Source organism: Telopea speciosissima, chromosome 1 (genome assembly GCF_018873765.1).
Source record: "Telopea speciosissima isolate NSW1024214 ecotype Mountain lineage chromosome 1, Tspe_v1, whole genome shotgun sequence".
Taxonomy (NCBI): Eukaryota; Viridiplantae; Streptophyta; class Magnoliopsida; order Proteales; family Proteaceae; genus Telopea; species Telopea speciosissima.
Window position 1 is genome coordinate 86244695 of NC_057916.1, and position 16028 is coordinate 86260722.

The 16028-nt window shown below is 40.1% G+C and overlaps 1 protein-coding gene across 1 annotated transcript; it reads right to left on the minus strand.

Moving 5' to 3' along the window:
• Nucleotides 1-611: 611 nt before the first annotated feature.
• On the minus strand, nt 612-9980 carry LOC122642711 (N6-adenosine-methyltransferase MT-A70-like). Its single transcript, XM_043836272.1, has 7 exons — nt 8681-9980; nt 4270-4368; nt 3756-3839; nt 3325-3680; nt 1336-1552; nt 1019-1098; nt 612-912 (listed from the first exon to the last, which is right to left on the minus strand). The coding sequence occupies exons 1-7, from the start codon at nt 9890-9892 to the stop codon at nt 639-641; spliced, it is 2322 nt and encodes a 773-aa protein (XP_043692207.1). The 5' UTR covers nt 9893-9980; the 3' UTR covers nt 612-638.
• Nucleotides 9981-16028: the final 6048 nt, after the last annotated feature.

The following is a 16028-nucleotide window of genomic DNA, read 5'->3' on the forward strand; positions in this document are numbered from 1 at the left end:
TAAAGATGGGGGGTGGTAGTGGCCGTTGCGAATAAAAAAGTCACGCCAGAGCGGAGGGAGATTTCACGCAGAAGCGGAGACCACAATACTTATGACTTGGATCAAAAGGACTTAAGACCACAGGTTTGAAACATTTGCCATCTGTTATCATGGATTGTTATCATGGATTCATGATTCAGCTCACAGGCGAAGTTTGGTACCAAAAAGTTTCCAGGAGAGATAACACCATATTTTGCATCTTCATCTCTTAATTCCCTAAGACTTTTTAGTTTAATATCACTGAGGTCATGTTTTCTTTCCAAATGGCAGACTAAAATGTACCTGGAGGGGTCCATATAAGAGGACTCCACACCCATCTCAACATTTCATATACAGTACTCACACCCAAATCTTTACATTGAATCTACCTCACAAACAAAGCCAGTGAATTTGATCCCAAAAAAATAAACAAAAAAGAGAGCTAGTGAGACCGTAAGAGAAACTTCAGAACCATAGCAACCTTTCCTCTCCATGAAAATCATACACACTGGAAATATATTAAATATCAGTAGATACATTTAGAAACTACAAAATTTCAATAGCATTTTCATGATGGAATGGGAGATTTTCTTATCATAACAATGTCATCATGCACTAAGTTAACCAATCATATCAACATCTGTAGAAATTGGCTTCTCTCCAGAGGCAAATGCTTCTGGGGTTGAGGACTCCACAAACTGTGGCGCAGACTTTGATTCCACTCCTGCAAATGGGCTCCTATATTGGCCAGCATTCGAATCTACTTCCATTGCAGAACTCTTAGGAGGGGATGGTGGTTGCACCTCCACATCTGAGTAAGCAGCCTTAAACCTGGCTCGAAGCCCTTCATCAACCAACCGAACTCCATTCAGTTGATTACCAAGGGACATCCACCTGTATGAATCGAATTTCAAGAGGCAGTCATTACTTTTACCTTATAACAATGTCTACTATGCTTCGGTAGAAAATTTGAAAACAGAATTCAGAAACTCTAGCATACCCTGCATGTGTGTTGTGCATTCGTGCAAACAATTCCAGTTTTCTTGTCCTAGGGCTTATCCTCTCAAGCATAGCGTACATCTGCAAGATGCCATGCATATATCTTCAATTTGCAACACAGTTCAAAACAGTTCACAATAAGGACCTCCACCATAACACAATGATAAGAAGATACTGGCTTTAACGCAAAAATTAGCAGTAGCTTGCTAAGCAACACAATGAGTAAACATAAAAAGGTGGAAAATCACTTGAAACTTGAAACCTCAAAGGTGCTAGGGAAAGCTGTAATTGAGACAATGGGATGAGAAACCTGGTTACCTCATCTGGTTTACGGCTGGTCTCTCGAACCTCAGCAACAATGACATCCGTATCAATATTCCTGTTTACTTCTGGATTCCCCTTTATGCCAACAAGGCAATGCTCCTTACTGTGATTGAGCCAATGTCCGGTACGGCCTGTTCTAATAATTCGCTGAAGTTGATTGGTTTTCACCCAAATAATCTCCTCCACACGCTTATATCCCCAAAGTTCCAAACTGATACAATAAAGTTGGGATGTGTTTGAGCTTAAATGAACTTCATGACCATCACAGAATATTATCTAATAGAATTTTCCATTTAAATATCACAGGACTAAATGTTCTATTTGCTTGTCAACCGAATGAATACTATTACCTTCTTTTCGGGGATGGAGAAAACAACTGTTTTGAAGGTCAGTTTGCGATGGCACTTTATGAATAGAGTATTATTATTGCAATATATGTGTTGGTACAGAAAACGAAACAATTTTTTAGTCCAAGAATGCCTGACTGGGTTTGGGTTGAGGTTGATTCCCTGATTGAATCAGATTACAGATTAATTATTGAGTTCATAGGTTGGGCTCAGGATGACCTCCAACACAAACCAACCCTCCCAAGATACACCTACACCCAGACCTCAGAGATCGGACACCCAACAGCAAAGTTTTTCATTGACTGCTTCATAAACACAAAAGCCCAAGATTGTGTTATGGCAACCAAACAGATTACTTTAGCTTTCATTGGAAGAGCAAAGCTAGAATCTTCTAGCAAAGCACAGTTCAAGTTTTGGAATAAAAAGGAGTGTTTAAAACGATTGAAGAAATCAAGGCAAGAAATTAATAGGATTTCAACTTATTGAACAAGAAAGAGAGTAGGGATGTTCAGAGCAGAAGTTTGGGTGGGATCTATTTGAGAAAGCAAGTCAAACAAAGGTAATGATACAAAGGATCAATGGCAACTAAGATCAAGAATGAACTTGACAAGGTAGAGGAATAGTAAAAGTTAGTATTATCCCGATTTGGCAAGTGGTAGAATGGAAACCAAATCTGAAAGCTTAACATGGATTACGCAGACGACTGAGAGTCTAACAGACATCGACTAAGCCCTCATTTACTACTTCGAAAACCTAAGCACTAAGGAGATGGGTGTTTTGAGAGTGGATGGATCGGATTGGAGCCACCTGACCCAGAAATGACAGATTGGAGCCACCTGACCTAGAAATGACAGCTCATTACAAAGAAAATTTGAAGAAGTGCAGGTTATATGAGTGTTTGACATGGATAAGGATAAAGCTCACAGCCAGGATGGACATTCCATGGCATCTTTCAAGAGCATTGGAACTACCATCAGGCTGGATATGATAAGGCAACAAGAAAACTACATGCAGTAGGATCAAAACGAGAATATTTATTTATTGCGGAAGAGTTTCTGCCCGGGAGTGTGGCACCAGAAGCATCAACACTCAACAGGAATGGGATTTCCACCTTTCATGAGGGCTGGGTGACCATTTCGCCCCATCCTGTGTCTGGGTGCAGGGGCCACACTTCCGAACAGGCTCCTTTTTCCCTAACTTATTTTTGGAGAATATTATTAATAAGAAAATAAGAGTGCATGAACCCAAAGCCACGAAGGCTACAACAACAAAAAGCCTAAACCGCAACCTGCAATGAAGAAAACCTTAGGAAAACAACGAAACCTAAAAAAATAGACAGCGACAAGCTAACTCCAAATCAATATCTAAGGTAATTTGCAGAGTACTGCTTAAAAAGATAAACTACGCTGGCCGAAAAGGCAAGGATCTCCCAAATAACATAGGAAAACCCTGAGAAGCCTCTGAACTGATCTTCAAACTTAAAAGCATTGGTTTGTTGTATTTGTTAATACATTTTGTGGTGCAACTGCTAAATCCCCAAACCACTCGTAAGATTTATTGTTGGTTAGAAACCTTCCCTCGAAAAAATAAAAGTCATTCACATACTATTGCAATATAATCAAAGTTAAGCACATACCACTCTCGTCCAAGTTCCATTGCACGACCAGTGACCCAAAGAAAAATCAAACCATCAGTCTGCAGTGCAGGAACATTCAAATTGCGCATTTCATCATCAGCCATCGTTCCATATGGCAACTCCATATGAATATCCCATGGGGGATCCGCCATGATAACTCCAAACTGCCCCAAGATGTCCATTCTAAAATTACGGATATCACAGTTAATCCATTGTGGCTCACCAAGCTCTACCTCTGAACAATATTCAGCCCGTTGAGGCTTTAATAGTTTGGGAGGTGGAAGAGCAGCAGCCCCCAACATCATGGCTGGCATATCTGGCGTTGGGTCGAGCTCATAGTGAACATATTTGCATGTCTGTCCACAGAATAATGAATTAGCCTAAATCCTCGGCTAAACAAAATCCTAAGCAACAGTAGAGGAAAACACTACCTTCATGTGACGGCAAGTATCCAGAAATGAGCAATCCCCTAAATTGATATCAGTGTGTAGAGCAATTATGCGCCGAAAATGAACCTGACAAGTGGAATAATTCAATAAACACAATATACAGTACCAATAAATACTGAAACCAAGAACATATCCCAACTGCAATAGCAACACATAACTATAAAGATTGAAAAAAGTACAATCATATCAAAAGATAAACTCCAGGACATGCCAAGCTGCACATCGGGTTCTGTTGTCCAGAATAATATAAGTTTTTTAAGTCAATTAATTACCAGCGTACCTCATAAAAACTTTACATCATAAGATGCACTCCAAATTTATGTGGCAAAATGAAAAGGCTCCAACATTAGGACCAATGGTTAGATGGTGTTTGGGGGGGGGGGGGGTGGAACATCACTAACTAAACAAGAAGTGTTATCAATGCAGACAAAAATTCTACAGCAAAAAAGAAACCGTGCATAACAAACAATAACAGCAAATCTTAATCTTTACTAACCTTCTCACATGCCCTGTAAGATGCAGATTGACGCCAGCAATCTTCTTTCGTCAAAGCAGAGCAGTACTCCTTCAGTTGAGAACCACCTTTGGTTTTGAACTGAAACAATAGTACATGACAATAATACTAAATAATGTGTGGAAAAAGAAAGAAAAAATAAATGTGGGTGCATGAATATGACCTGTTTCTGAAGGCCAAATAGGAAATAATAGATGATGAAATGAACTCTTTGTAAAAGACTTAAACGACACTGATATATATGACTGATGATAAAAGAGACAGTGCATCAGTAGATTCTATGATATATAGTTTTCTACTTCTTCCAAATGCGGGACACAGAAGCAAATGAACGCACACAACAAATTTTATGAAGGCTCCGTTTGTTTTGGTGTAAAAATTTTCATGCGCAAATTTTACATGTTTTTTGTAGAGGTTAAAAATATGATGTAAAATGGGATCATAAATTTTCAATGTTTGTTTGCCATTTATTTTACATGGTACAATTATTTAAACTAAGTAAATAAGATGCCAGTAGAACAAATTTGAATTGGAAATCTGATACATGCACAGGTAGGAGAAAGGAGGGTAGGAGAGAGGAGAGATAAGAGGGACTGAGAGAAAATAGAACATAATTGGGTTGGCCTTATGGACGAAGCCATGGCGTGTTGACATAATTTAGAGGTCGCCAATCTTCTTCTCTAGATAATTTCAAGAGAGATAATTTAGGATTTCCATTGTTCTCTCTCATTCAATTGTAGCTACTAAATAGAGGTTGCATAGCAACCGTTACAACTCATAATTAGAATAACTTCTACCACTTCTCCTACCCACATACAACAACTGAACACAGTTGCCATAACTCCCATAACTCTTACCATTAATTCTACCCACATATAATAAATCAGCACGTAGCAAAATCTCATATTATATGATGCTAAGAACGTAAACGGGATCTGGATGGGTAGTGGTCGATTCCGATCCCAGATCAAAATCGATCTTGATTGGTCATGAAACAACAAGAATTGGCTAAAATATGCCCTAACCCCAGAAATCCAATACGGATCAACCAATCGATTTGATCTCAGTTTTTTAAACCCTGATTTCTATGGGCAAAATTTGAAACCCACATAATATGCCAGGTGTCGATTTTGATCACCAGGCTGTGAGTGAGTAGGAAGATACTAAGCTAAGGTAGTAACACCGTCCTCCAATTTGGAAGTAGTAGGAGGTAATTGTTAATGTGAAAATACACACGATGTCGATCCATGTCTAATGGAATGGACCAATCAGAATGAAGCACATGGATCATGTAATTTTACAAACTCTCTTTTTGTTTGAGTCCACTACTCATCTTCCCTGAGAAAACCGTCCTTTCAACGCATATACAAGCCATCTGATGCAGTAACACTCGACTGGTTGGACCAGTATGACTGGGTTTGGAAACCCAAGCCCAGACGGAACCGACCCAACCTGGTTTTTTTATCTAATACAGGCGGGTAGTAGTTTAGTAAATCTTTATGTCTGTTGTTTTATCATGTTTTGTTTTGATTTGAATGTGTTACGTAGCAATAGGAGATGGATAGAGTTTGGGTGCAAGTTAGTTTCAGTCTTGCATTCTAGTTAGGAGTCTTTTGATTTTCGTTTATTTATAACTTGTAATCCTTCATTCGAGAGAGAGAGAGAGATTTAAAATACAAAGTGATTGGGTTGCTCAACATGAGTGTGTGGTTACATGATTCTCTCCCTCCATGAGATTCCATCTCAGATTTCTCCCTCTTCTCTAACCGGCTCTCCACCACCAGCCGTCATCTGGAGCTTGTCAAAAGCATCCTTTGTAGTCAAAAGATTGAATTTCAAGGGCATATCAACATAAAGCTTTCTAAGAAAGTCCTAATCAACAAAATGAATCAGAGCCGCTGACTGTAAACATTCAAGGAAGGAGATCACTAGATCAGCGGAGCAGTGGGTTTAACTGGACCTGAATCGGAGAGGTCGCAGAGAGATGATAATTTAGAAGTCGGTTCAATTAAGAACCACTCTACAGTAGGGTCGATGATAAATTGCAGCAGAACACCAAACACTTAATTGATTGGAAAATAAAAGAAGAACAGGGGAGAGGAAGATGGATAGAAGGATAGGGCTGGACTTTCTCTATCCTGGGTCTCTCACCACAGCTATCTCAGCTGTTGAACAAGAGATTTTCTCTCATAACCGATTGCAAGCAATGGACTCAAAGTTTCATTCCTTAATTCATTGTCAATCTCTTACAATGGCTGCCTATTTATTGACTCAGACCAACTTACAAAATTAGAAAGTAAAAAATATCAACTACTAAAACTTAGCAACTAATGACAATAGTAACCAACTGAAAATAGAAACTAGCTGAAATTAGAAACTACTAAAGGCTTTATAATCCAGCCTTCTAAACATGGAAGATAATCAAATTAGTAACTAAAAAATTAGAAAACAAGGTAGCTAGGATTTGACTGGTCAAAGACCAGCTTTGTCAAAATCATGGAGCTCTATCTTGGGTCTTCTAGAAGCCCTGCTGGGCTGGCTCACTGGTGGCTTGACCTGGTCCAATGCTGGCCCAATAAACTTGGTTCGATGGGGCTGTGATACTGTTCATGTGAACAGTGTTTTGGTCTTTTCTTCTTCATGTTTTGATCTACATCAGGTGAAGCTTCTGAAACAGTCATGGCTGCTGCACTAGTGGCGGTGAGGAAGAATGGGAGGAGGACAAAGATGATGCTAGGGCTTGTTGGGGACATTTTAGGTCCAGCCATGTTCGCAGGAAAAGGATGGTGTTAATGGTGCTTGGTTATAAGGAGGATGCACAGCGGATACGGATACAGAAGACTACAGGAAGAAACTGAAGTAGTCAGCCATTGGAACTCGATGAAACGGTTCCGATTCGGCACCTGGATAGCAAACCCAGTGATAACAGCCACGAACACTGGTCTCCAATGTTCTTGACAACGCCGAGAACACTCTCCATCAGTTCTTCCTTGTTGAGATGATTGTCTCCATGAGAGGACATCAACTGAATGGAGTTGCAGAGACTCCATGCCAGCCATGCCAGCGACCTCAATCGATCTAGTGAAGCAGTTTGAACTCGAACTCAAATGTGGCAGAGTTTCACAGCTTTCAAATCCATCTCTCCCTCCTCGAATGTGGCAGAGTTATTTTTCGAAGACTCGTGTCGACCAAAGCCCAACATTTTCAAGGGAACATCTTACGGCCAAATGGGCATAAAATTTACCCAACTTTAATCCGGAAAATGTGTGGCCTCATGGAAAATTTTCCAAATTACAAAACAAACAGTGAAAAATCTAAATTTACAGTAAATTTTGTTTTTCCAACTATTTTACGCCGAAACAAACGGAGCCTAGGGAAAAGTATCTCCAAACAACCTGTAAGAAAAAGGAGTCTGCGGACGGCATGCCTCATATGTACCATGTGGGAGGGTGAAGTGCAGTTTCAATCATTGGATATTTGGGAAATGGTCTGGATTGACCACCTGTCAAAATCCAGACTCAAATCCAATAATATATACCCTCTTATGAATATCCATGCATCCCCTCGTAGTCTATGCATCCTCTCTGCAATCCTGAATTTTTTAATGCTTTATTTTGCCACTTAGAAAACTCCTTGAAGGATGAAACTTAACGTGTGATCAGAAGATCATGGTGTCTACCAGTTCACAAAATTTGGGCCCATCTAAGATGTCATGTGGCAAATATTTGGACCACCAAGAAAACCTTAGTAGGCAGGGCCTTCCGGCCTTCTTAGAAAATCTCTTCCCATTTTATTATGGGAAAAGTGTCATTGAGCTGGCAGTGTAGGAGAGAGAGAGAGAGAGAGAGAGAGTACCCTCTTATCAGTGGATTAAGCAACTACATGACCATATTCTTCTAACCACACCACTGTAGAAAGAGCAATGTGATGCAAACTGAAGCTGGTAAGAGGAAAAGGAGGGATGACCTGTATTGAAGGGGTGAAGAAGGATATGGGTGCCCTCTAATCAGTGCTTATGACATTACAGCTGCTATGGGCTTTAAATGAGTGTGGACTGGTTGAACAGGATTTATGTATCCAACCACAATCAATCAAGAGATGGCTTATTGTCTTGAGTTTTTTAAAGAAGAATAAGACGACCAACTATCAAGGCCCTCTAGATCATTTTACTGGGTAGGGGAAGAAACAAGTTTTTATTGGTTAGGGTTTTTTTGGATGTTCCATCCTATAAGAGTCAACAAGGAAACTGTAATATAACACAGTAAACAGTGGATAGTGAATTAAGTAACTCAAAATTCTAACATAGTATAGCTCGGACCAATGGGCATTCTGCGATGGCAATGCAAAAGCAAATGTATGCATAATTCACAACAGGATAGTGAGAATTCCAAACCTTGGCAGCGACGGCAGTTTCCTTGGCAGTGGGACGATGGATGAGGTCCAAAAGTTCTTCTCCTGTCTTTGACTTCTGCAACTCCATGACGGATTTTTTATTCAACAACGCCTCAAGATCCGCCTCAAGATCCTTCAGATCGTCTTCTTCGGTTCTCGGCTTCAAAGGTGCAGAATTTGAGCCCCCCAAAGGTGGTCTATGGAGGGGAGGAACACCCATCCCCCTGGGGAGTCCCATCATGCCCAATCTCAGCCCACCCCTCGGGCCCATAAAGGGTGATCCGGCAGCCGTAAACACAGGGGGCAATCCTGGTAGATGGGCTTCGGCGGGTCCAAGCCACATATCCGGCATTCGTCTAGGCATTCCTCCTCCCATCCCAAAAACGCCCCCATTCCTATCAGATCCACCTGTCCCCACGGGCTGAATTTGATTCCCATCAGCTGAATTCAGCTCCTGTTGCTGCTGAGAACTTTCAGGCAACTCCTTGACAAGACGACTGCGGTCGATATCCAAAACCAAAACCCTGGATTTCCCGCCAACGACGAACTCTTCCAATTCAACACCGCCATATTCGTCGGCCATCGACCTCAAAGCCATTTCAACAGCCAGTATGGCACCAGATTCGCCACCCAGTTCGAGCAAAGCGGACTTCTCTGCCGGGGTCGCCGACTGGTCGTTCTCTAGCTTCCTGAGCACCGTAGAAGAATCAATGGGTGAAAAGGGCACCCGCTCCAATAGGCAAACAGCAACCATAGAACGAACGAGCGACAGTGGGCTTCCACTGCCGTCGACGGCCAGTTTATGGCGGTCCGATCGACGAACAGCCGGAGCAGCTTCAGTGGATGGTGCGGGAGCATAGTTTTTGGAGTGGATGGTTTTGGGCTCAACGGAGGAGCGACGGAGAGGGTGGTTCTCAGGTGTGATGGGACGGTTGTTCTCTGTGGGTGTCTTAAAGACAGGGAGAGGGGTAGGGTTAGGGCTAGGGTTTGGTTTGGGTTTTGGGATTGAGGTTGGAGTGTATTCGCGGCCGTTGAAGGCAGAGACTAGCTTGAGAGAGAGATCAAGAGAGGAAACGAGGTCGGGAACAACGGCTTGCAAAGAGGCGATGAGGTCTTGCTGAGCGAGGCGTCCTGTTCCGATACGAGATTCGAGATGTTTTCGCATCTCTTTGATGGAAGCGATATCGTCGTTACCATCTGATTCGGCCTCCATGTCTCTATTTCTCTTCACCACTTACCAATGCTATGAACTATGTGAAATCTACAAAATTGGGAATAGGGGTAGTTTTCCTCTTCCTGTCTGCAACTGCTTCTGCTTCTGCTTCTGGCCTCACTGTGTTGAGCGTGTTCGTAATACTTGTTATGTAAATCGTAGATAGAGAGAGAGCCTGTTATGAGTTTTCCTTTTTTGTTTTATTTCTCTAATTCGTGTTACCGTTGAGTCTGGATCGGATCGGTCAAAAAAAACCCCAAAATCGATTTTTTATGGATCGGTTCATGTACCGGCCAAAATTGCTGGGTGTTGTGATCTTGGGATCGGACCAGCCGATATTATCCAGATTGGATCTGTCAATATGGGTCAATATCGGTTAATATCGGTCAAAATAATAAATAAATAAAAACTTAAAACTTTGAAAAAAATCTAAAAACTTCAGTCAACTCGGATTGGATCGAATTGGTCGATCCAATCGTATTTTCCGATCCTATAGCCGTTCCAACAAATCGGTCAAAGATCAGTTGCATCTCGGGATCGGCCTTGGCCGATACCGATCCATGAACCGGAAGGAAATTTATTCACAATTAAAGAAGACATTTTCTTTAATTGGAGGTTAGTTATTATTCGAAAACTAATTGTCATTGCCGTTATTATCTCTCTGTCTGCCTTACCTAACTCTTTGTACCAAGCGGTCGAAGAGGATTCAAACTCAGGGTATGTTTGGTTCGCTAAATCTATATGTGCATGTATCGATTTTGGCCATTATTCCATAGAGAGATTTTTGGGGATTCGTTCTCGTGCCAGATTAATTGTTTGGTTTTTCTAATTGTATGACATAAATTTTACTGAAAAACTGTTTGGTTATCTTAAGTTTGTCTGTTGATTCATTATTGGAAAGAAAAAAAAAACTTTTTAGCTTGTGCATCTATTCTTTAACCTATTGATGTTCTATTAAAATCCCCTTATTGTTTGTTCTAATACAAAAATAAATAAATAAATAAACATTACGAATTGTCGTGTTGCCCAGGGTTTTAGTATTCAATATCGGTATCGATCAATCCGTATCGGTTCAAATTGGACAGATTTACCATTGTTTCCTATGAAAAACTATTGTTTTAACATGTTTACCCTTGTTTGTATCAATCCCGATATGAATCTACCAGGAATCGATATCGATCTCCACTGATACCGATATGAATCAAAGTCAGCCCATCCAATACCAATCCGATATTAATCCCTCAAACCATGGTGCCACTTTTAAAAGACACGACAAGAGCATGTTGGGCTTCAAAGCCAATACATCACAAACAATAGTGTGTGTGTGTATAGTTTTAGTAAAATGTAGAATTGTATCAATTCATAGGAAAATGATGTACACACGGGATATAATGGAATCTTGTATGCCAGTACCATTTAGATCGTTAGATAGAATAGAAATGCATCTCAATCATTCGTTCACTCTACTGATGTAACATCCATGATTTACCGCCATTGTACGACGTTTCCCCTTCCCCCTCCCTCTCCTGGATTTGGATCCTCCAATGAGCATCTCGCCCAATGAGTGCCCAATAAGGCATCCAACGGTTGGGGTGCTGCATATACATCCTGGCATGCCACGCATGCTGACTTGGTGCACGCTGGGATGTGCCACCCGTTGGATGCCTCATTGGGCACTCATTGGGCAATCCCCTCATTGGAGAGGATCTGAATCCCCCTCTCCGTTCTCTTGTGGGATCAAGAGCGTCTCCAGGGAGCCCAGCGCCCAAGGTGCTGCCAGGGGACATCCAATGGTTGAGCTGTCCAGCACACATCTCGATGCATGCATAGGGATGTGTGCGGCACAGCCCAACGGCTGGCAACACCCTGGGCGTGCCGGGTTCTTTTGAGACGAGCTAAATTCTCTCCCTCGCAAGCTTAGACTCCTCTCAACTATCCCCTCGCCGATCCTTGCCCCTGCCCTGGTGCCCCAACAACATCCTACGCAACCTATGCGGCCATGCCTCACCTCCTCTGTGCTCCCCTACCTGCCCCACTCCCTCTAGGTGTTAAAAAAAGGGTATTGGAAATCGAATCTATCCGTGGTGATTCTATTTCAAATTGGCTGGATCAGTCACGATCGATTCCAATCTGAATCAATCGATTCACTGACCGGATTCCCGATTCTTAAAACAGTGACTCCACACGGGCTGTTTTTTACAATGTCGGCACACGTGCGTAAAATCTAAACACCTTTGGGTTAAATTCTATCACTCTTCCCTCTTTGATCGAAGCCAAAGAGTTATTTCAATACAATCCGATTCTGCAACTCATGAAGTATTTGTTCTCCACTTTCGTTGTTCTTTACCCATCCTTTACTCTGACTTGTTTCTTTAAGTCTCACCAGCAAACGAAAAACCCAAGCCACTGGAATCTGAGAAAAAACCTGAAAGTTCACGCGCATTGTGTTGCATTCTAAAGGCTCAAGCACGTCCAATGTTTATCATACTTTGTTTTTCTGAAGAATTCTTTTGCCGCCTTCATATTCGTACTGTCCTGAGCATGGTTTTAAAAAATCGGGAATCGGATTGGTGAATCGGTCAATTTGGATCAGAATCATCTGACATTGATCCTGATTTCTGCCAGTCCTTATTGTTGCTTACTGAATTGAAATTGAATTGGCTGAATCTGTCAATTCCTAATCATCTTTTTCATAATCCATCTTGAGTCGGACCAATTCATGGGCCGATTCTTGATTCCATTCTAGATTCAGGTCAATTTTGATCGGAATCCTCTCTGACCGATTCCATTCTCGATTTTGAATTTTAAAACCTTGGTCTTAAGTAGCTAGGTGATTGTATTCAGTATCCACTCTACACCAAGTATTTTTTCTTGATCGTCTTCATGTGTTTCAAAATTCAAAGGAAATTTAGATTTTCAAAGTAATTTTATTCACAATCAATCCCTTGTAATTAAATGGAGAAAAATTTCCTTCATTGCGCGGTATAAATTCATTATATCATCTTAAGGTTCACAAACCCCAATAGATTTTAACATATTATCTCGAGCATCTAATGTCTAATGTCAGCCACTGTCGATCTAATAATCAGCAGTACTTCCTTTGAAGCATCACATATTAACATTGTTCCTTTGACAAATGATCATCAGATCTTATGATGCGACTCATTATGGCCTTATGTAGAGATATTCAACGAAAAACAAAATCTTTTTTAGAAAGCAGATAATTAAGGAAAAGACTTTACATGTCATAGACTTTCTTACGAAGACTTGGAAAGTGGGACTAGGTGTTTAAGCGTGTGTTTATTCCCTTTAAAAGTCTTACATTTCGTTGTTGTAATGACATTGACAATGATGTCAGCTCTCCTACCAACATTAGAAAGGAGCTCTGGTTGGGTGTATCTGGAACCGGCCACACATATAGCTTTAATAATGTATGCTTTAGTAAAGTTTTACTGTTTTCCTCCACTTGAAGGAAAAATAAGGCTTTATAGTAGTGCCTACATCCAGACAGACCCAGGAATGGTGAAATGATCATTCCATCTCTTATGAAATGAAAAATCTTATCCTTGGTGGATGCCCTATGTGTTCTTATTGGCTTTGCATTGACGCAGTGACCATGCAACTTGGCAGCTGTCTCGTCCCCTTTTTTAAATATTTGTAGTAAAAAGTTTATCAAAAAAATTTTTTTTGAAGTAAAAAGATTTATAGTTTATAAAGACCACACAATCTTACATGATCTATTTATTACTTATTTTGTACCAAATGAAAAAGTTGATATGATAATTCTAACTGGCCATCGGATGTCTAGGAATAGTATAGATTGGTTATATGTCAAATTTCATGTGTTAAATTCAATTATAGAAGAGGCCTAGGTTTTCAGAATAGGTACTCTACATTCTCTCACATTAACTTTTTTAGTTATTATTTTGTCATCTTAAAAAAAATAATATACTAATACATGTGAGAAGGCGCAATATGCTTGTGCACCTTAGGTTCAAAAAACCTTTTCTCTAAATTATCCTTTCATGTAATGACATACCTTCTCATATATATGTCCATGCAACCCATTGTTGTTCTATGCAGACAATGGTTTTAGTTAACAATATCGGTTCTATATCGATCTCAGTCAATACAAATATATTTCAAAAAGTCTGTATCAATCCGATTCAAGATCAAAAAGTTGTAACTTTTCGATAAAAGAATAATTTTTTGAATCGATATTGTTACTTAGAAGACTGATGCAAACCCTTGATAATCCCAAATTTTTCAGTGATTTCCTTTTGTCGTTTGGTAAACTCTATGTGGGATGAAAAATGTGGGTAAAAACTTCTTTAAAGTCTTCACATCCACAAAATTTAGGCCCCATCTAAACTATATTACATGACAAATATTGAGTATAGATCATATGCTATTATGTGGTACGCACAAACCACGAATGGATCGAATATGATTCTTGATTGATTCTGATTCAAATCTGTCGATTCTATCAATCCGATTCCGATTTTTTAATCAGTGGGAAGAAGTGAAAGTACTTCCCGCTCCCTGATGGGTGGATTCAAACGATTAAATTTAATCAAGAATTCAAGAGTGGACTTGTTCATCTGTCCTACCCTTAGTTAGTAAATTCGCATATAATACGTGTGTTATATGCATCCCTATATTTTTTAACGTATAATACTCCCGTCCCCATATTTTCCCATATTTTTATTAAAAAAAATGCATTTTTTAATTGATCGAGTATTATACATTTTAAAAAAAAAAAAAAAATTTACTCAAAATATTAGAATTTAGGGAAACGATTTCACTTTCCCTTTCGTCCCTTTCGATTTGCGTTGAACATCCAACCGTAGCAGGCAACAGTAGCCGCCCTCCATCTCCAATCATCCTCGCCATCTCCGTTCAACAAAGCGGCACTTAAGTCTTGTACTCTCCTCTTGTTTCTCTGGTCTTTGAACTTTGATGGTGGTAGTGAAGCAAATGAATCTGGTGTGATATTGGCGAGAACGGCTCAATCTCTATTCTATTTTATTCTTGTTTTTCTGTCTCTTGTAGCTAATGTGTACAGTGGATATCCATATCTGGAACTCTCCGTCTTGTCTTGTGTTAGTTAATTAGTGGGAACTCATCCCCCTTCACAAGAACACATCTGGTTAAAAATATATGGTTATCTCATTGTAGATAGAAAGAAATGTAATGTTGGAAGAATGATTTAATGATAAGGTAATCAACTTGCTCATCTCATTTTCAAACAATCTACATTCATTTCTTGTAGATTATTGATATTTTGGTATGTTAAATGATAATCTTAGAGATGTTATATAGCATATTATATTATTATGTTTATTTTAGTTCATAAAATCATGATATTATTTTGTTTATTAAGTGGTGAATGCATGTTATATAATGAATATATGTCCGCTTTTTAAAAAGTATTATTGCCGTCTATGTCGTATTATATTTGTATTAAATACATGCCATATTATTATCGTATGTGTTTTATAAAATCGAATTTTAAAAAAATATTATTACCGTCTAATCCGTTTAATTACCGTACGTATCCGTTCCCGTTTAATTGTCGTTCCCGAACTTACTAACTAAGGTCTTACCACAAGGTCATATTCATACCTAATTAGGGAGAGGGAGAGACCCTACGAGGGAAATTGCCTTGGGCACCCGTAGATGTTTGACTTTGACCTATCAATTTCATGAAGAGCGTACGTGAATATTCGGAAAATTATCACCTCCAGTTTGCTGACCGGCCCAGTTCCCCAGTTCCTCTAATAGGGGAATGGTGGACCCCACCCGGGCAGGGTGTTTGGGCATGGGTAGAGAGGTCATTTCAGCCCCCCTTTGTTAGAGGAACTGGGGAACTGGGCCGGTCAGCAAACTGGAGGTGATAAAGACCCGTGAATATTCCCTGGTCACTTTCATGAATAGTAAGAAGAGTCTCCAATACCCTATAACGTATTTACACAGATACCACTGAATACCTTTTCCCGCATCGTGTTTTGCTGGGACGAAAATACTTTAATACGTGAGAGAACATTTCTTTGTCGGGTCTCGCGTACGTACTTACAGGAGGAGTTAGGAAGAAAGACTGTAAGACCAGACTACAACTCTACGAGTCGAAGTTCGG